We start from the raw sequence: 21,650 nt of genomic DNA on the forward strand, positions 1-21,650 counted from the left end.
TTGAATCTGACAACCAGGCGACTGAGCTTGACCCCACCATACTAAACTGCATCACATGTATCCAGTAGTCACTTGCAATCCCAAGACAGTGCACTGAGAGTGAATGAGAGCATTTAAGAGAAAGTGAAAAACAAGAGGCTTTGAAGTAAAGGAGGACACTGCGAATGATTGTCTGCGCTGTCCACCCAAACTTTCTCTTCCTGATTACAGTAAATAAGATATTTGTCTTTCGTGACGTTCGAAATAATTTCCTGAGAAGTGTGTGTTGTTCAGGACAATTCTAATCTGACCCATGTGTATGAAAATAATAATCGTCCAAAAACTGTTACACAACTCTCTTTCTTTATCCTGTGTGATTCACCCCGCCCTCATGTGACTTAGAAAAACCTTGAAACAATTAACCAGCACTTAAATAGTGCCACCTACACTATGTAGAGCAGGGAGCATGCAAATATGTCACCAGAAACTAAAAAAAATAAACACTTTTTACAGACAAGAAAAATTCCAAAGTGAGAGCATCAAAACATGTAAATAGTACAGATGTGTCCTCCTCTAACAACAGCCTTTAGTTGTGTATTGTGTTTCATCTGCATCTACATTTGCAGCTTTCAGTTCTAACAGATATCACGTGTTTTAGTGAGAGTTTTTTTCCACTGCTAAGAGTAGAAAAAGGGGAAAAATGTGTCCATCGAGCACCGCTCAGCTTGGGGTGCTTTTCCTCTCCGCATTCGATGGGCCGGATCATCTATCAGTGTGTGTTCAAGCCTCCACTTTTCCTCCACTGGATTTTCCAGCAGAGCTCGCAGGGGGAGCGAGAGGAAGATGGATGAGGAATATCCTGGGATCCAGCCTATTTCCATGAGCGAGTAATACCAGGGTAGAGTCCGACACTGATCGAGTGGTCTGATCCCGAACTTGCTTTGGACTTCGAATTTTTTTATATTGTGTATTATAATACGGATATCTATAAATCATCCATTTTGGAGTTGAGTGCGTTTGGAGAAGAAAATCAATGCAGAGAGAGTTTCTCGTGAGGCAGAGATAGGGCGTTCACATATCTTGCTCATGAGAGGAAGACTAATATAAAGATTTAGACAACAACAGATGTATACAAATGAGTTAACTGGTAGCAACAAAACAAAAGAAGCGTCAGGATCAACCAGTTTGTAGACTTATATGCTGATAATATCATTATACTCATCATATTATGTTCTGTTCCTTCCTTAGTTAAACAAGTTTGCTTTTCTAAAGAGACACTGATGAAGCTGAATTGATTTCCTCCACAGGTGTGCCGATAAACCTGCAAAGTGAATTGAAATCCCAATATAGAAGCACAACTTGCTTTCAGTGTTTATCAGTGTCTATACATGCATCAAACTCCATTTAAAGCACAACAGTTAGGTTTTGGTACAAACGCAGGGTGCAGCCTGTCAGGTCTCCTCTACGAGAGCAAGCAGGGAAATTACATTAGTATTCAGCAGATGCTGCCAGCCGGCTGATTGCTGCTGTGCTGACTGCAGGGAATTGGGAGTCGGAGAGGATCTATTGACTCAGTCTGGCTGCTAACCAGAGGACTAGAGTTAGTACCCACTTTCCTCCCCTAAACACATTAAAATACAATTTGACACCTGAGGAGACGCTCGCATTAAATGACAGAAAGCCACAGTCTATTACACAGGAAAGTAAAGGAGGGTACATCATTAAGGTGTTCCTAGACTCCTGTTTAGTTGTGTTTAGATATTAGAGAACTGTTGGCCTGGAGACAAATGGGTTTGCGGTGATGATGTAGGTGCTGGATATAGGTGCTGTGCTCCTGCGGACTGGATGGGTGGTTTTCCTGAGTCGCTGTGGGTGCACTGAGCTGTGGGCTTCCTGCCTGGTGAGGCTCCAACTAAAGCAAAGAACCACTTCTACCAGCTTTCAGTTCATCCCAATGCTAATGAGCTGTGACAGGCACTCAGCTCGCTGGGGTCAGGTTACCCCATGCCAACAGCCACACTGTTCCTGCAAGTGTGTGTGCTCATCTATGGTATTAATGGGTTGATGTTGAGGAGGGTGTGGCAGCTTTTCACCAACACCTGACGGCAGACCACCCTGGCGAATACACACACGCTTAAATTTCACTCATTAGGGAGATTATGACAAGTTTGACCCACACACATGCAGACAAACTGAGCAGAGTCCAAAAGTATCACATGGTTCTGCCACAGTAACTAGAGATACACTGATTCAAAGCTCAGTCTGAAACAAGTCAGGAAAAATAAGCTAAGATCTAGTGTAACCGAGGGACAAATGTGGATGTAAATACATGTATTTACTCACGTAGCTACTCTTTGTGCAACCTGCTATTATAACAAGCTCAACATCGCATGATAGCAGCTGCCTGACATCACCATGTCAGCTGTGTGGAGATTTTATTCCCTAAAAGCAAAACAACAGAATGCCAAATGTGTCACGTTTCGAGGGAAGGAATCCACACTAAGAAGCTTTAATATAATAAGAGCATCATGCAAAGGAATATGATGAAGTTTAACAAACATCAAGGAGAAAAGCATGCCAGTCAGCAACACTCAGAAATCATGACAAAGCACGAGAAACTCCCTCCAGACAGCAAAAACATGAAAATGATAATGGGGGAAAATGATGGAATTTACTGTCCTGGATGACCAACCCCTCTCTGTGAATTGTGGGGTTTCAGTGCATCTCCAGCCTCACTTCACGCTTCCAATCTGACATTTCATCTCCACAGCAGCTGTTCTACATCTGTACTGCTGGCCAGTAAACTCCTTCAGAGACAGCTAGAGCTGTGAATTTCAGCTCAAACATGAATCCTACACCAGACTCTAAACCACTCCAGGCTGCAGTTTTGGGGCTCACACATGGGGGAATTCCCCAATGTATGGCAAACAGGAAACACATCATGTCATCTTACAACCAAGCGGCAACCTCCAGGGGCGGGAAAAATGAAGCGAACGTTGAAATGCCAATAACTGAAGTTCTTTGCAAGGCCACATGAGGCTGGCTATAAACCCCTTTGGTAAAATTGCCAACATAACAACAGAAATAAACACGTTTAAAGTCTGGTACAAAAAAAGTTTTTGTCCATATAGGTAATCCCTGTCCACCTATTTACGTTTCATTAAGGCTTGAATTTATGCATAATCAAGGGCGAGCCACTTTGAGTGACAGGCTGTCTGCGTGGCATCACCACAGCTCCACCCTCTTGCCTAATACGGTCACTTCTGGCTGCAAAAAAACCAAGATGGCGGCAGCCAAAATGTCAAACTTTAACCTTCAAAATGGGAGTCCATAAACCAATGGGTGCCTACATCCATCATTTTATACAGTTATACTTCCATACAATCCAAAACCAATGTTTGTAGATAGTGATATCTTACACGAAGTTTATATGAATTAGTATTCAAAATTAGTATTTGATATGTAGATTATTAGAAGGTAGTTAATGCTGTAGTATCAGTATTCCTTCTTGCCAGTTTATCATCACAATTTTTCACCCATCTGGTTTTAGTGTGTAAAAATCTTGCAGAGTAGAGCCATGCAAGTTAATTACAAAGACACCAATCCAAAGAAAGAGCTGCACATCTTAAAAGGCACAGATAATAAACCTTAACCTTTTGGTATTAAAAGTGATGAAGTGATTGCTGCAGACTTTACAAGAGGTGTGTGTGTGTGTGTGTGTGTGTGTGTGTGTGTGTGTGTGTGTGTGTGTGTGTGTGTGTGTGTGTGTTGGACCATGGCCTTTCTGAGTGTTACAATTATATCCAGGTAAAATGTTGCACTTATAAAAAGACACGGGAAAAAGAAATGTTTTCGTGCTCAGCATTTCATGCAGCGCTATGCTCACTGTACATGCTGTAAGGTCAGTCACAACAACTTATCCAAAAAGGCACACTTATTCTACATTTAACATTTGTATATAGTCAAACATTAAACCTGTATAGTATTAGATCCTTAAACACAACCCTTTCATCTGTTTGAGGGAAGTGACTCACACAGTGTGGACTGTTAAGGTTCAGCAGGTTGACATGACCCCAGGTCAGAGCATTTTCCTCTGATGTGAAGGTGCAGTGGAAATGCATGTGATCACCTCTCACCACACCACGGTGCAGCTACAGTATACCACACCGGATCCAGCCACAAATGTGTAAATACTACAATCAGTAGCTCGTCTTGAACAGCTGCTACTGATATCAATAAACGTCAATGTTTAACTCAAATCAAACCACAAGGCTCAGAAATATGGACACAACTTATTAGTGACCATGTATCCTCTCATTAAGCAGCTTGAGTCATAAAAAGCGTAAAAATAGGCAGCTGGCTGGAAGCCCACCAACCACCCGCTACCTTCCAGGAGGTCTGCGGAGGCACGGCCTTCACAGCACAGCTGGCTACAAAGGCAAACACACAGCCACATGAAGGGCCTGCCTTGGTTGCTATTGCTGTGAAAAGATGTAGACTATGTTTAAAAATAGAGAAGCTACACATCTGAATGACGGTGAGTCTTAAACAGAAGTATATAGGTGGTCAAACAGACCTAAACTGACCTATATAACCTGGGAAAGTAACAAGTCACACTTTTATATCAATGTTCCTCTGCTCCTTGCTTCATTCCTCTGAGTACACTGTTACCAAATCAGCTCAGAATAGGCCTTCATTGTCACACAACTGTTACAAACTGAATGCACAACGCACAAAAAAAATGACCTGACGATGCAAGTTAGCTCCAAGTCTTAACTCAAGTTAAGAGGAAACACAAGATCACTTTTACACTCTAGTGTTGATGATGTTATGGAGCTTTCATTTGACTCAAATGCTGCTTGTCTGGATGACAGAGCTGCAACGATTAGTCGATTAATTGGTTAATCCATAGAAAAAAAGTTAACTGGCAACTTTTTGATCATCCAATACTTGTTTTTGTCATTTTTTAAGCAAAGAAGCCAAACATTTGGTGGTTTCATGTTCCCTAAAATCAGAAACACTTTGCTGATCCCCGCAGGGAAATGTGAAATGTTTCTTTGTGATACATGATAATAAACGGAATAGCTTAGGATTTTTGGACCGCTGGTTGGATAAAACATACCATTTAAAGGCGTCACCTTGGACTCTGGGAAACTGCACAGGTCATTTTTCACTATTTTCTGACATTTTATTGAAAAACAAAAACAAGTAATTAAGAAAATAACAGGCAGATTAATTAATAATGAAAATAATCGCTAACTGCAGAACTACTGAACCATCAGGTGGGTTATCCTCTTTATCTTCTTGCACAGTTTGTGCACTTACTGTAAGAAAATTCATCAGAAAACCACACTGGGCATGTTCAATATAGGTACAAAGTACTTCACCAGGAGTAAAACTGTGGTACAATAGACAAAGCGGACTGTTGCATTACAGTTAACTTCCACATCCTGGCTTTCACATCATCACTTGACTCTTGAGGAAAGCTGTGTATAAGTGCTCTCGAACGTAAAAGCAATTTTGATTTGAGTGCACTCAACAAAAGAGCTAAATACAATACAAGAGGTATTTTTTCGGGACGAGGGGTTGCGGTAAATGTGATGTGCTGTGGACAAAAAAATATAAAGCAAAGTCAAAAATTGGAGGTGAAACAGATGAGTTCTTTTAAGTCAGTTTTTCCAGTTCATGCCCCATTACAATCTAAAAACCAAATTACCACAGCAAGAAAACTGCCTTCAAGAAAGGTGGTTTAAGTGATTGAAAACAGGCCCATACTTCACTGTGTAACTTCCTCTAATGTCCGTATTATAAACATTAACAGCAGACAGAAACAGACAAAAGTGTGCAGCGCAGCACCTCTCAGCCACCCAGCCTCCTCTCAGATATCTTTCAGAGCAGGGATTGATTTGTCCTTGGGGACTCGGGCTGCAATGAGTTTGAGACACGCCCACGCTCTCTTCTTTCTTCCAGCTCTACCTTTTTCCCTGCTAATGCACCACAACCACAGAGAAACTCCAGTCTCACAGACCGAACCAGTAGATCTCGCAGTATTTGATCCAGATCATCAAAAGAGTTTTCTCTGCTCCTATAAGCAATATGACACGGGGCAAAATCAAACTAATGACTTTAACAGAGCTTGCTGTTGTAAACACCATGTTTGCATCATTCAGAGCAATGTTCCAACCACTAATTTATTACTGTTCTTTAAAACCAATCGCTCCTTTTCAATGAGCATTACAGACACCACACTGCCTGCCACAACAAGAAAACCTCTGACTGCATCAGTTATTGAAGACTAGTCATAACAAATACTTTCAAATTGCTCAATACTCCGGAAATGACTGAATGCTGTACTGTTCTCTCCCAATGCTTGCTGCGTCAATCACAGGAGTGTTTAAGTTTTTCAAGGCATTTACACAGATATAATGAGGTTGGCGCTGCAGGCTACTATGAGTTGTAAAATACCTCCACAAGTGTACCAGTATGTGACAGACTGCACGACTGCATTACATTCCACTCATGTAGTTCCTTGTTTACCCTGCAGGGAGGTGGAGGAGCCCTGCAGCTCAGACATATAACAATCAAAATCATTTTCATGGTGAGCAATAACTGCCTACATGAGGGAGAAAGGAGTAGCATGGCCCTGAGACATGTGCTATCCCAACCGAGCTGTCTTCCCCTCATTAGAGCAGTGTGGATCCGTAATCCTCGGCGTTCTTTGAGGGCACAGGTGTCCCCTGTCTGTCCTCAGATTAGGTCTGTAATCCCCAGGACCCCCTGCTCCGGCTCAGCAGCCCCCTCCATCGGGACTGTAGTGTTTATGTTTGTGAAGCTGTGCGCTGGAATGTCTCTCGACCAAATGGGGAGCCTGGCCTCTTGTTTTCCCCCCCGATACGAGCACATTCCAATAAAATTCCAGTCATTTACCTCAGTGTGAGGACGGTGTAATCTTACTGTACTTCTGCCAACCTCACATACACTGATAGAAGCTCATTACCAGCTACTCTCTGTGAAAGATACCACCTCATTGGTAGGTTTTCATAATTACTACTTTTGATGGACAATACATTGTCCCAGAAATAAACAATATTGTCATTTTGAGACCATTTTATACCATTCATTCATTAATTTTCCATGACCCCTTATTATCCTCTTGAGGGTCGCGTGGGGGCTGGAGCTTATCCCAGCTGACACTGGGTGAGAGGCGGGGTACATCCTGGACAGGTCACCAGACTATCACAGAGCTGACACATAGAGACAGACAACCATTCATGCTCACTTTCACACCTACAGGGCAATTTAGAGTCACTAATTAACCTGCTTGTCTTTGGACTGTGGGAGGAAGCCGGAGTACCCAGAGAAAACCCACGCTGACACAGGGAGAACATGCAGGCTCCGCACAGAGGGGCTCCCCCACCCCGGGGTTTGAATCCCCCACCCCGGGTTCATCTTGCTGTGAGGCGACATTGCTAACCACTGCACCAGAAAGGGTATATAAAATTTTAGTACTTCTATAGTAGCCCAAAATTACTCAGTTTGAGACTTAGCACAAAAATTGGCCAACAAAAACAAAACCAAGTGATGCCTCTTATGACTAAGTAACAAGCATAGCGAAGCTGTGAGAACACCACAGTTGCCTAAATAATCTGGCCGGTGTGCTGCAGTCATCTCCCAGGGATGGATGGCTAGTGCAGGATGAAGTTACTGGAGGGTAAAACTACAAATGACGGACTTTTTGGCTCATTGCCAGGGGTTGGCAAGCTAATTACTACCAGGATTGTGCCACTTCCACTCCAAAGGTGTAGCTACACTGTGTCGTCTTTGAAGTTTTGTTGTCGTTTTGTTTTATTTTTGATCCAGATTCATGCAGGTTGGTGGCGATGGAAAGAAGAAAAAAAAAAGGAGAATCTCTGCGCCCAAGTTTTATAATGGCTGGGAAAACCCTGCTGTTTATTCTGGCATCATGTTGGCTAAAATGTTGATGATATTGTTAGGTCTACAAATACACATGTAAACACAACGGGCAATATCAAGGTCAGCAAAATGATTAAGGTCATATCTATATATTGTATCATAAGTTGGTAATGTAACTTTTATAACAGGCCTACCCATTGGTGTAATTTTCTCCACAACACCCCATCTGTCATGAAAGTACTTTCTGAAAGTGCATTGAGTGAGCCTTACCACAGACATGCATCATCATACTGTATATGATTGATGACACAGTGAAATCAACAGTGATACACACAGAACACAGCAGCTGCAAGAGGGAGGAATCAAATAACTTCCGTTTTGCAAAAATATAAAGACTGAGTGTAAAGTCAAGCTTCCCTGCTTCAACTTTAACACAATACATCTTGCAGGAAGACATCTGAAAGGCACTTACATGGGTGTGTTGTGGGCAAACATACAGTACGTTGCAAAAAGGCTGGTGCAGTGTTTACATTGTGGGTAAAATCACTTTGGCCTGATAGAGAATGGCTTTCATGCTGGACGTTATCCAAATACCGGAAACTTTATGGAGATGGTTTGGAGCAGCAGGAAGTTGTCCAAACAAAACAAGTGATACATGAACACAGATGAGTTCCAGCCAGGCCAGATGTTGCGAGGTTGCGAAAGTGTCTGAACTGAGGTGGAGTCCATGTTCTTGTTCAAGCGAACAAAGAATATGAATCCTGAAAAAGTTGTTTATCTCTAAGATAAACAATGGCTCACAGGAGTGTAAATGCAGCGGGTTATCGGATGAAATCATCGGTTTACTTGAACGTTGTTACATAAGGTTTTTAAGAAAACAACTTCAGATAAAGTTTTGTTACTTCTGCATTAATAAACTTTACTTCAGTGGGTGGCAGAGGGATGAAGAGGGAATTTATGAGCTCACAAAAAGGAGGCTGACTAATTTAATGATGCTGCTAAGTATAATCCTTGAGAGCTTTTAATCTTCAACATCCCATGACATACACCACCACACACTCATCTGTAAAGTTGTGCTGACGGTGGTCCCATGACCAAAACAGACACGATTTTCATGTTCTAAACAATTTGTCACCTTTTGGATACGTAAAAAATGACCCCTTTTGACAGTGTGTGGGCATCCTCTTCTATGTTATGGCAACATCTTGAGATGAAATGTGAAACTGGGATAGTTTGTGGTGCAATACATCTCCACCTCCTCCTGCACTAAGGCCACAATCAAGCAACTGTGACTTACATACAACATAAAACAAACCTTTTCTTCATATAGTCTTAATCTTTAAACAGTAGAATAAGAGTGGAAAGCTACAAACTAGAACACACTCAGTGCAACATCTCACAATGATGGAAAATAGGGTTGGGCTATTGGTCAAATATATCGACTATAGGCGACTGACTGAGTAAATGGCCAGTTGTTATTTCAAAATTGATTTTTGTCATTTTATTTTGCTAATTTTAACACTCTGCCTCCATGGACCAAGAGAGAGCTGCTGCTCAGCAGTCATATCTGTTCATGTGACAGTGGGCAGCAAGAGACAGGGGAAGGGAAACAGCGTTTAAAGCCAACATATTTTCAAATCGATGAGTTAAGGGTTGATTTTGAACAAACCAAAGTGGGCAATTGTTGGAACAGTGGAACCACTAACGAAAGCCGTTTTCTCATATGAACTTCGGACAATGCAATGCAACACAACTTCAAGTTAGAGGCGTTCTCACCTACTGGACATACTCTGCTAGGTAAAGGCGAGGGGTGACACCTAGGTAGAACATGCAGGGGCAAGACATGATGCGGATTACACTGTAGCTATGTAGCCGGTTCATAATTTGGTCTTAAACAACAGAGTGTTTTGCTGTTCCTTAAATTTATCTGACAATTATTTTTGGCACTTACAAACAGAAGTTCCTTAATGTTATCATCTCTCCAGCTAGATATTTTTGTTGCTATCTTCATGTATATGACCCTTGTTATTCAACCTTGGATGTTTGTTTTTGTCTGGATTTGCAAAGAGCCTCATGACAGAAACATGATGAAAACGTCCACTTTTCTCGCTGTGAATTCTTCGGACAATTACTTGCTCTATACACAGATGAGCTCAAAAGACATTGAACGGACTTTGTTCGAGGGAGTTGGTAAAATAAAGTCAATTTAATGTCCGATTCAACTGATTCGGACATTTGCGTTCTCACACACAGCTCATCCAGGTAATTTCTAGATAATTTTGGACTGCAGTGCAGGTATGAAAGGAGCTCAAGATGGTTTTGGGGAGTTTTATTTTGTTTCTGTCAAATTTGAATGAAGTGTGTTTTTACGATAAGTTAAAAAGTTGTAAGAGAAAGAGAGAAACTTGAATTCAGAAGGTGTACAGTTGCATTTTTTCTGTTTTCTTAATATTTTACGTTCATTTTGTTTCTTTATTAGACTAAAAAAGCTTAGAGAGCTCAAAGACATAAGACATCCCATCACAGTGATTTCACGGACATCCAACAACATCATCTCTCCAACACAAAAAGTACAATCACTTCTACTGATGAGATGATTGATGCACTCTGAACTGCAGGGTGGCTTACACAAAAATATCATTCTGTATCATCCAATGAGGAGAAGCTGTATGAGAGCTATATAACACAAGAATATACACGGTCGCTGTTCACATTGCTACCTTTTTGCCAACAAAAAAAATATATAGAAAACATTGCAGCAAGCAGCAGTGTTGGAGGCCAGGCAGAAGTGCATCATGCAGAGTAAGCTGTAGCCTACATGGATACAGTGCGGACAAAGTACCAGCCCACTGAGCAATTTGTATTATGGTTGGCCCCTTTCCAATTTGTGTCTTCACTGTCAGATTTGTTAAAGCTAAAACATCTGAGTGCCTGACTGAACGTATTCACTCAACACGATAAGAAACCAATACACCTATGTATCCGTCGTGCACTGTGACTCATGAGGCAGCTATTACAAGCTTCTCATTGAAATTACCTACTCACGTATGGCTTTGATCCTGTGATAGAAGGTTCTGTGTTTTGTGGGAGAACTAAATGTGTTCAAGTGAATAATACAGCAGGAACAACAAAGCCAAAAATATCAAAAGGGTGATGTTAATCTTCAGGCCCTCTGAATGATGAGCTCTTCTCAGGATGACATTTTGTTAAATCCCTGCACTTGCTTTTAAGTTTTACAGGAAGTACATAATTACTTAACCTAAATCCTAACCTATGAGACTTTGGCTCATCCACTCTGCATTTGTTTTACGTGGGGGGTCCAGGGTCAAAGGCACATCTTCTGTCCAATAAAGCCTGAAACAACAGACTGCTACATTGTGTGGGGCTGTGATGGGGCCTATATCAAATTCTGGAGAGGTTCTGTTGCATTTGAATGTATTTCAGAGATCGTACATTCAAATGCAACAGGACCTCCCATTCTGCTCTGCAGATGTTAATTCTGGCAAGTCATTACCCGACAAAACCTGCCTTTTTGACTCTGGCAGCGTCAAAGGCAGCATATGTCCCAAGAAAAAACACTCAGAAGAAAAGGCTAAAAAGAAACAAGGCAACTTTAAAGTGAATTGCTGAGTCTTTTCATTAGACTGTAAGTTAGAGAACTTGGTGGTAAAGCTCTGTCTGCACACTTTCCTGCATTTGGATGGAAGAACATTGTGTAACTATTGTACAAGGTTGTAAAAAGTCCTTGATGAACTTGTTCTAACAACTCCAAAACGTCAGCTGACAGACCCTGAATTTGCTTCCTTGTGCTGACCTAAAAAACCAACACCCTGCAGATCCAACAAAAAACACTAAGTCAGCAGATCAGGGGAAGTCGAAAACCAAACTGTAAACATACTCGACATAGCTCAAGGTCCCTAAAAGTGAGCAAAAATATTGATGCCACAAGATAAAACTGTCACTGAAGCCACAATACAGCAGTAATTTGTCACAATGACACCGACATTTGAAGGATATCCTGGACTTGGTTTTGGATAAAAAGCTGAATACAGTGAACATCAACTAATTCTCAACAGTTCATAACACAACACCCACTCTTGTGCAGCCCTTTGGCCGAGCAACCTCACTTTATTAGCCCAACTGCCATCTTGGACCCCGGACAGATCCTGACCATAATGCACTTCTCCACAGAGCAGTGACTCTGCTGTTCTTTTGTGTGGCCCTTGGATTGGTTCTGTTGGACAACACTGGCGACTGGCTGTGACCAACATGAAAGGACCGGAGTGGCCTGTTCCAAGCTGCATCATCGTACACCTGCTCCTTACGCAGTTAGACCTACAGCAAAGATATCCATGGCCAAGTGCGAAGCTACATCCAAAACTAAAGCCTTACTCAGGAGTGACGTCAAAAAGCTGCTGGGCAAAGTCTTTGAAAACAGTTTCTATTGACAGCCGGCATTCAGTACAACATTTAAGCCGTAGCCACTCAGGGCATACATGTGCACCGTCCAATTATGTCCACTAGAAGTGCTTGTTTTTGCCACTGACAGGCCTAGATTATAATTCTAAGTGTCTGACATGTTTATGTAAAGCATCCATACAGAAACAGACTGTTTTTTAAGAGTAAGATCCTTTATGTTTAACCAGAAACAGCCCTGAAATCTCTATCGTCAGAGCCACCAGACTCCATTTAAATAAACTGTAATTTTATCCTAACAAAACACGCTTCATTCAAAGTTGACAAAATCAAAAATAAAACTCACAGAAACCGTTTTGGTTAGCTTTTCCACTGTTCCAGTAATCACCAACTTTGGTTTGCTTGAAATAAACCCTCAGGTCACCCAGTTCGATGTGTAAATATGCTGGCTCTATACATGCTAAAATTACTGTTTATTTATATGGAGTCTGGCTTTGGCGATAGAGATGTCTGTGCTGTTTCTGGTTTACCAAAAAGGATCTAACTCTTCAACAAAAAGGTCTATCTCTGTAGGGATCCTTTCCACAATGCAGTAAGATATTTTTAACAATAATCGGTGGCAAAAACAAGCACTTACACACATGCCCCGAGTGGTTACATTGCAGCCTGTGTCGTGGCTGCCAGCTGCAGCCCTCTCGCTCAATACTGGACCAGTTTCAAAATCTATTGTTCCCATTTCTCACCAAGACACAAAAACATGGGAAAATAGAGTCCAGGTTGAAAATATCAAAGTAACCCCTTAAAGTTAATATTGCTTTCCTTGGTCAGTGCTTGTTGCCACCCACGCTGCAGTGCAAAAAACCAAACCACCCCCAAATGTGCGGATGTCAAAACTGACCTGAGAATAACAATAGTGATTGAAGTCCCAGCGGTTTCATCTCAGCGGTGCCTGCACACAGCCAAGAGAGACCTGTTCGCACATAATCAGCTGACCCTCTGCCAGCCAGGCAAGATGCCTCCAGGCTCCGCTTCAGGGTTCGAGCAGCACATTATCGCTCAACACCACAGCACCTCACATTCCTTCAGAGAGGCTGCAAAGGCCAGCACACTGGCTGACGGATCTCATCGCTCCCCAAGCATTTCATGCTCAGCTCTGTTACGGCTAATTGGTGGGTGAGCATCCCGGGGCTCCGGCTACACCACAAACACACATGCCCCTGCACAAGCATGTACGCACACACACGCATATTTGGGTATGTGTGGTGGCCTCTCGCAGCCTGCCGGGTCTGGGTCCAGTGCCAGGCTCCGTCTTGGGCTCTCCACAGAATAAAGAGCAGCTCTGTTCCCCGGGCCTGCTGCACGGGATTCAGCCAGTGTTCACCCTCTGCTCCTCAGACAATACCCATTGTTCTGCTTTTTAATGAAGAAGAGTCGACATGGAAAAACTAGGAGGGTTAGCTTAGTCACTTCCTGGGTCCCATGTAGCAATGTAGGAGACAGATACATCACTGTGTTTGCACAGAGGTGAAAAAGTAGATGGCATTGGGAGAGACAAATCACAAGCTCAGAGATGGACAGTCAAATTCTCAAAGTCAGACTGTCTTTCGGAATAAACTAAAGGTGTTCCCATAATTCCACCATATAACCTGATTAAAGATGAGTGCATTTGTTTCTTCACAAGTTTGTAAAACTCTTCTGGAGAGATGAACTCATTTCGTCTCTCAAAGGCATTCAGGAGGCTTGAGACAGCCCAGTCGACAGAATAAAATGTTGGCATTGTAAGTTTCTGCAAACCACGGATAGGCCTTTTAGCACGTTTTATACGTATGATGTAGTTCATCGGAGGAGGAGGGGATGGTGGATGGCGTGGCACCCAGGCAAGACAGATGCCAAGAAGCAGACCAGTTTTTGCAACCAACAAAAACAGGCATTTTTAACCAGAGTTCTGGATGTGTCCGGCCATGATTATAGCAACCAAACCCGGTATTTTCAGCCAAAACATGATGTTTTCCTAACCCTACCCAAGTGGTTCTTGCGCCTAAACCTAACCACATATTGACCACAGCGTTGTTACGACATCAAAATGAAATTTAAAATGTAAAGTTTGAACAAAGCTGCTATATATGAAACACACAAATGTAACACATCTGTGGTTTGCAGAAATGTTCATTGCCAACATTACTCCAGGAGACTGGGTTGATGGAGATTTCGCACCTACACCATTCAGAGACTACTCATGCTGTGTTTGAGAGCATCTGCATCTCTTATGTTTCTTCAGTCTTTTATTCAGGTTTTTTCCCTTTAATTTGCCAATCATCTGTGCTTACACCTACTGTCTGAATTTAGGTATATATGTATATGTATATTGAATGACAAAATAATAGTTTTTACAAAGGTGCAACAAACATTAAAAAAATCACCTTTCCAATGGCGAATAATGTTGGAAACAATGACAAAGCAAATGTTTAAAGCAGCATTAATCAATGTTTTTGGCTGCCTGAGGACAGAATGTCTCAAGCTGAACATGAGGCACACATTTGACATACTATGGTTGAATTAAGATGTTATGGCTAATGTTATCTATTTACACATCATGCAGATCGGAAGCAACATTTGCAATACACCCTCAACTCTGTTCAGTTTGTTAAAGCATAGCTGAATACTTTTGGTAAGGCTTTCCAGTTGAACTGGTGCGTGCAGGTAAAAAGCACAGCTAGCTTGGACCTGTCAATGTGACAAATTACACTTCAGTTGGACGTGACAGCGCTCATGTGATTAATCTGAGGAGTAGATTTCAGATGCAGAGCGTCGCAGAACAAATAACAGCAGCTCAGGGGTGCTTCAGTGGCCCTTAAACAAAGTAGCTTAAATGTAATCTGGACAGACTATTAAGAAGAGCAGCTACAACAACAGCTAAGCCTATAGTCCCCATATGGCATTTAAACAAGTAGTGGCTGTGAACGTCTCTGCCTCCCTGACAGCAGTCATGATATTCGCCCAAAACTACTGCCCTGAGATTGAAGTGTATGGTATCCTGGATGTGGGTTTATTTGATGTCAGCTCTGTGGCGAGCCGAGGCAGAGGAGCAGACACGAGGCCTGAGTTGAATTCCTGTTACACAGAGTCATGTTCCTGTGGTTCAGCATGAAGCATATAGACTGGCTCATACTGTACATGTGACTCACAGAGATTGACTGCAGTCATTTCACATGCTTTCAGCTAGTGTGCACTTAAAGACCGAGAGACAAAATTGCCACTTTTAAGCGTTGCTTATACCCTCTAATGGTTGGCTAAACGACAGTGTTGGATTGATTAGGCAATAAGTGCAGACCAGATTGATCTACCGGGATGTTGATATGACCAGCAGATTCACTGGGATATCAGCTAGTGCTGTGTAGAGTAAACACCAAGAGGGCTGCCCCAATCCTGGCTAATCATCGTGTGTGACCCATCTTCTTCTTGTAGACTTGTCGCACCAACACTATGGCAACCACCAGAGAGGTGACGACTTGCAAACATGCTTTCCAGAGAGCCATTTTTCCCTGGATGTTTCCCATAATAGAGCTATGGGAAAACCTAACCCTCAAAGCACAACAACCAGTAACATTAACAAGACATAAAAGGCAAAGAGCAGACCTTAAACACACGGCAAACTGCTCAGTAAAAACTTGTAAGGAATGGATAAATTCCATCTCACACCTGCATGGAAGTCTACACCCCCTTTGGTGCTTTAAACAATGAATATTTGGGTTAAAACTACACCTCACTTCATTGCCAAGGTCACATGTGAATTAGCCTCTTATCAGGGCAGAGGCCTTGCATTACAATTAGCCTAAGTCTATTTCGAAGATCAGCCCTTGGCCCCAGGGATTCGTGAGACAGAGTCTTCAATGGGAGCTTTTCATTTAGTAGAAAATGTCGACTCAGGGGGCATTTAACCACGAGGTTTTTCCAGAAAGTGGTACTATGATTACACAAAGCCAGATCACTCTATCTAGGCTTAATAGACAGCTTTAATTTATGTATGTTTCATATACAAACAAAGCTAGAGTTAACTCCAAAATTATCTTATATCTTGCACCTTAATTGTTTTGGTATGAGTTGCCAAGTGTTGGAGATATTGGCTGTAGAGATGTCTGCCTCCTCTGAAACTAATTGGTACTAGATGGCACTCGGCTTGTGTTGCTCAAAGTGCCAAAAAACACATTTGACAAAACTCAACAGCAATGTCTTGTTCCAGCAATCATGACCCGGTTACTCCAGATAATCCAGACCTTGTTTCAAGCAGTTTCATGTAGGAACTATTTTCTCTCTACAAATTTTTCTTTCCTTAAACTACATCCGCCAACCGTATCACTGCACAGAAGAAAGCGTGCATCTACTGCTAGCTAATGTTACAGCTCAGCCAAAGAGGATGCCATTAATGTTTACATCTTGGGCTGTCACAAGCACGAGCCTCTCGTCCATGAGTAGATGTACACTTCCTTCAGCGGAGTGTTACGTTTGGTGGGTGTAGTTTGATAGAAAGGAAATAGTGCCAGCTAATTCCATTTTAAATCGAGAGAAGGCAGACATCTCCAACACTCGGCAACTCACACCAAAACAATCTTAATAAATAGAACTCCAGGTAAGAAGTGAACTGTCGCTTTAAAATAAAATGCTGTCCCTGGAAAAAGACAAATGAGAAAAGAAAAGGTCATATCCTGGTGAGAACTTTTGCTTCTTACTGTTGTCAGGTCGCTGACTGTGAACGTGTACAGAGGAAAACCACCAAGCTTAGACATAAACATCAACTGCATTAAGCTTTACAGTTCATTCTTGACCACAGAAAAAGCAGTTGACAAAAATGAAAAAAAAACCTCCACCCATGGTCAGTTTACTCAATTGTTCCATGCACCACAAGCTCCTGGAGCTTTTGACCCATAGCGGCTACAGTTTTGTGAACCACAATCTTCATGTTTACAAGGATTTAACGGCTGACAAGCTGTTGGAAAATGGTTTTTATACTGTGCAAAACTACATGGGTGTGAATGGCTTCTTGGATACAAAAAACAAACAGCCCCGGTATCTCTGATCTTGAGGAAACACAACCAAATATCAGGGCTGAGTATCACAAATCAATACTTTTTGGATGTTGACAAGTGCTTCATGGCGGTCTATTTATTCTTTGATTCTGTGATTTTAATCTAAAGGAGGAAACTGTGAAACATTGCTAATTTTCTGTTCTATTTTTTTAAATGCAGAATTCTTGTGCAACTGTTTGAATGTTAAGGCAACTTTAAGCACTGACACACGGGGAAATTCAGCTTTTTTTTATGAAAAAAGGGAAAAGTATGCCTTGAGAATTGACACAAAAGAAGCAGTGTCTCCTTTAACGGCTGCTGATAAGGTATTTCACTCTCATCATCAGCCAATTCTTGTACAACAGAGGCGAATACTAGCCGCAGGCCTATGAATCAAATAACTTACTTACTAACTTCTTCAGCTGATGATCTATACACAACTCTTACTGTGGGAATTGGCCTTATTCTCTGTGTGTGGTTACACACATGTGGTTTGCTCAGATGATGGAGGTCATGAGTCAGTATAAAAGACAGCTTTTCACATCGTACGGCATGGACCCAAATTCAAACACTGTATGTCCTTGATAAGAAATTCAAGGGTTTAGCGAGGCGAGTGCTTGAATGTGGTGGCTCACAGAGCGAGCCTTTAATCCAAACGGCTCCCTGCTGTGATCCAGGGCTTGCCTGTTGATCAAACATATGAGGAGTGGCAGGTAAACAGCGCTGCTGCTATTCCATCACGGAAGGTGGAGAATATGTTGAAGGAAGACCTGCATCAAGTCTAAAATAGTCTGTTAGGTATTTTACGATTGATAAAGGAAGCGATGACAGAGAGGAAAGATTAATGAGTAGGTGAAAGGGTCGTTGATCGGCAGCCAAGTATACTTAAATGTTGATTCATCAGCACTGGTAATGACTGATGTGTTGTGACACAAAGACAACCGAGAGGCGTGATGAGGTATCAACCTAATCATCTGCTATTCAAATTGAAGTGATGTCATCAGAGTCACACAGTGCCACTCGCTCCCGCAATCAATGGAGCCAACTGCCATCAGGCACGGCCGAGACACATTAGGGTTTAAATGGCAGTAAATAACACTAAATGCGGTGATTATAGCACTAAATTCTTCTAATGCTGGAGGGCTTCCATCCCGCCAAGAGCTGAGGCATCATGCTGGCAGCAGGGGAGGAGGAAGGGAGGGAGCGGGGGAGTTCCTGACATGCTGTGAGGATCGGCTTTTCTGACAGCCAGCCCACAAAATCCTCGAGTTGGACAGGTAGATTTTTTATTTATTCTGGAAAGCATAATAAGGGATTAGTTTTGTACACCGAATGTATGGATCCTAATCGTTCTCTCATCCCTGACATGTACTGCTTAGAGCGTTAGAGGGGGAAACCTTGATGCTTCAACAAAAAAGTAGGTGATTCTAAAAGCAGACGTGATTAAGGAGAAGGCCTAAATCCCTCTGTGGTGTGACGTCAAAACCTCTCTACCCCAAAGTCTGCTGCCTCCTGCACAGAATAGGATTCATCAGTGTCTGACAAGCAGTAATCACACCCCAACACAACACGGTGACCTACACAATATCAGACGATTTGACTTCCACCTGAACTCGATCCACTTTTCGTAATGGGCTTAAAAAAATCCACGCCACTGACGTTAACAAAAACAAATCCCTGCATTAAAAAGAAAGACCTTTTCCTCATCTTTAAGATAACTTTACAATCACGCTGCTGCTGTGAGAACCTGCTTGCTCAAGTCGAATTCCTCCTTCTGAGCGGCTGATGTTTATGGGAGCAGTAGGCCAGGCGACAATCACGTTTGACCCACATTTTACCAGCTCTCAAATTTCACCATCACTGCACTGTTCTTCTATTTCGGCCCTTATTCACAGACTGGGGAGCTGTGTACTGGAAAATCTCCTTGTCAGCAAAACGTTACAGTAATAGCCTTTATAATGACTTTAGTCCATCTTACAACTAAATCCCCACAAATCAGTCAACATATTGGTGAAAGAAGTTTTCGTCAACCTTCAAAATAAACACTTGCCTCCTATTAAGAGACCTGTTAGCACTTTAAAGCCTGGAGGATCCTTTCAGCAACACCAGGAATGTTCAGCCTTCGCTCCCAGGTAGCATAATTGTTGACATACGCTGTTGACACTTTATGATGTGACAGATGTTTCAAGGAGGAGCTGGCATGCTGGGCACTTAGAGCTTCAGTAGTGGGCCAGCGTCTGGGGCCCATAAAGTTGGAAGGTGCGGGGAAAGAATGCCATAAAACCAATAATTTGACTGCAGGTGTCTCATGTGGAAATTTACAGAAGCACCGAGGCTGGACGTGGGCTGCTAAATGAGAACTGTCCAGTAAACATTTATTATCTTGTGCTTGGAGTTGAGGGAGCCAAAATTGGACGTTTGATGTATTTGGGCATGATGTGGCGAAAAGAGTCTCCGAAACTTGTTGAGTCCAAAAAAAAAGTAGTGGATTGAGTGCTCACATGTAACTTCATCACTAGTTTGATACTTTGGAAAGACCTTAAAGTGTTATCTAGCCTTCAGATTTGTAGTCTAGCTGTGCAGTATCTCTCAATCTCTGACATAAGTGCCCCTTTTTACTCGGATTGCCCCTTTTTTCCTGAACAACAAAGGACAGGCGTGCTGGACAAACAGAGGTCCAACCTACACACAGCTGTCCCGTCCCAGGACACTGAAGCATGGAGGGAACAAAGAGCACAAATGAACTTTTTTTTTTTACATATATATATCTTACCAAAACAGTTGCAAATCTTTCCTCCAGTTCCCCAGGGTCGGGCATGGGTAATTTCAGAGGCATGTTGTGTCCTCTGAAATCAGTGTGCTGGTCCATGCTCCCTGCGTTCCCCATGTTTGACCAACAAGTACAACTTTCCCCCCTCTCTGTTTTCCTCTGGTAAAAATCTCCGCACGGCAAAAAAAAACAAAAAAACAGGAGGAATATTTATATATGTATATCCGCACGTCCTTTGGTTTGTGGTCCTCACTTACAGGTTGATATCCCGGTCACTTGTTCAACATAAAGCACATGTGAGGGACGCAGAGGAGTAACGCGACGGGTCCGAGAGGCAGCAGCAGCGGTGGCGGCAGCAGCACAGCCCTTGGTGAGGCATTTCCACGGCAGAAAGAGGAGCTCTCTGGAAACTTGACTCGATCCACACGGACCTTTCTTCGCTGTTATCCGTATCTTGCACAATTTCGGCTCCACTCCCAGCCGGTAGTAATGACGACGAGCATGATTCACGCTTATTGCAATACCCCCCTCCTTCTGTTGGTAGTGTGAGTGGAGCTGGCTTCACTAATCCCTCCGCTGCTGACCAGCTAGTTAAAGGAGGAGGGGGCTCCTCCACAGTCCTCATACACACACACACACAGAGTCACACCACACACACCGAGGCTGCACACACTCTCATCCCTCCCCTACAATGAGTCCTTTCAGGGGCAAGCCTCCCACTTCTTCTTCTTCTTCTTGGGGCGTAGCTCCCAAAGCCGTAGCTAAGGAGATGAAATTTTCTGTGTTGCATTGTGGTACTTAGAGTCCTTTGTGAGGGACAACAAACTTGGGGCCACAGCGACCCTCCTCAGACAGCTCAGAGATGATTACATGAAGCTCTATGGAGTGAATTCATCAATTACTGTGTGCATATTCCTCTCAATTTAAATATGTGTGGTGTTTAAAATGTGTGTCCAAGGGGTTTATTTGTTGTATTTATGTGCCAGCTGTTGATATATTGATCATAGGACCACTCCAGCAGTAGCGGTTCTAAGGGGAGGCAGTAAGGGGGGCAGTGCCCCTGTAATATTAAAGTCCCCATGAAATGAAAATACATTTTGAATTTGAATTTAATATGCACACAAGATGTGATAAAAAAATAAAATAAAACACGCATATAAAATATACATTGTGCAGGAGCGGTAAGAAACCCGAAACCTCTCCTATAGAATTTCTAATCTACTGTAAAACTTCAATTAATAGCCCGGGCTATTATTTGCTTGAGTCACTGAAATCAACGGGCCTATATTTGGGACAGGCCTTTAATTCCTTTCATACAAAACTGTTGCTCAGCAAAGTTTGGGAAATACAATTTAATTGTTTATTTAAACCAGTATGAATGTTACTCGTATAAAAATTAAGTTTCAAATCATGTATTAATTATGAATCAATCAATTGATCCAGCTCCAACAGACCGCACATCAAAGAGAGAGAGTGTTACAGCACTTGAGGATTACAGCACCCAGCAT

The 21,650-nt window shown here is 42.4% G+C and overlaps 1 protein-coding gene across 6 annotated transcripts in view; it reads right to left on the reverse strand.

Annotated features, from left to right (window-relative positions):
- fmnl2a (formin-like 2a) overlaps window positions 1-20,829 on the reverse strand; it is a 66,650-nt gene extending 45,821 nt beyond the window's left edge. For all 6 annotated transcript variants that reach the window (XM_050048140.1, XM_050048141.1, XM_050048142.1 and 3 more), the window contains exon 1: window positions 20,146-20,829. In XM_050048140.1, coding sequence (XP_049904097.1) covers window positions 20,146-20,259 — 114 coding nt within the window. In that variant the 5' untranslated portion in view covers window positions 20,260-20,829. The remainder of the gene's footprint in view (window positions 1-20,145) is intronic.
- Window positions 20,830-21,650: the final 821 nt, after the last annotated feature.

Source organism: Epinephelus moara, chromosome 7 (genome assembly GCF_006386435.1).
Source record: "Epinephelus moara isolate mb chromosome 7, YSFRI_EMoa_1.0, whole genome shotgun sequence".
NCBI classification, from domain to species: domain Eukaryota; kingdom Metazoa; phylum Chordata; class Actinopteri; order Perciformes; family Serranidae; genus Epinephelus; species Epinephelus moara.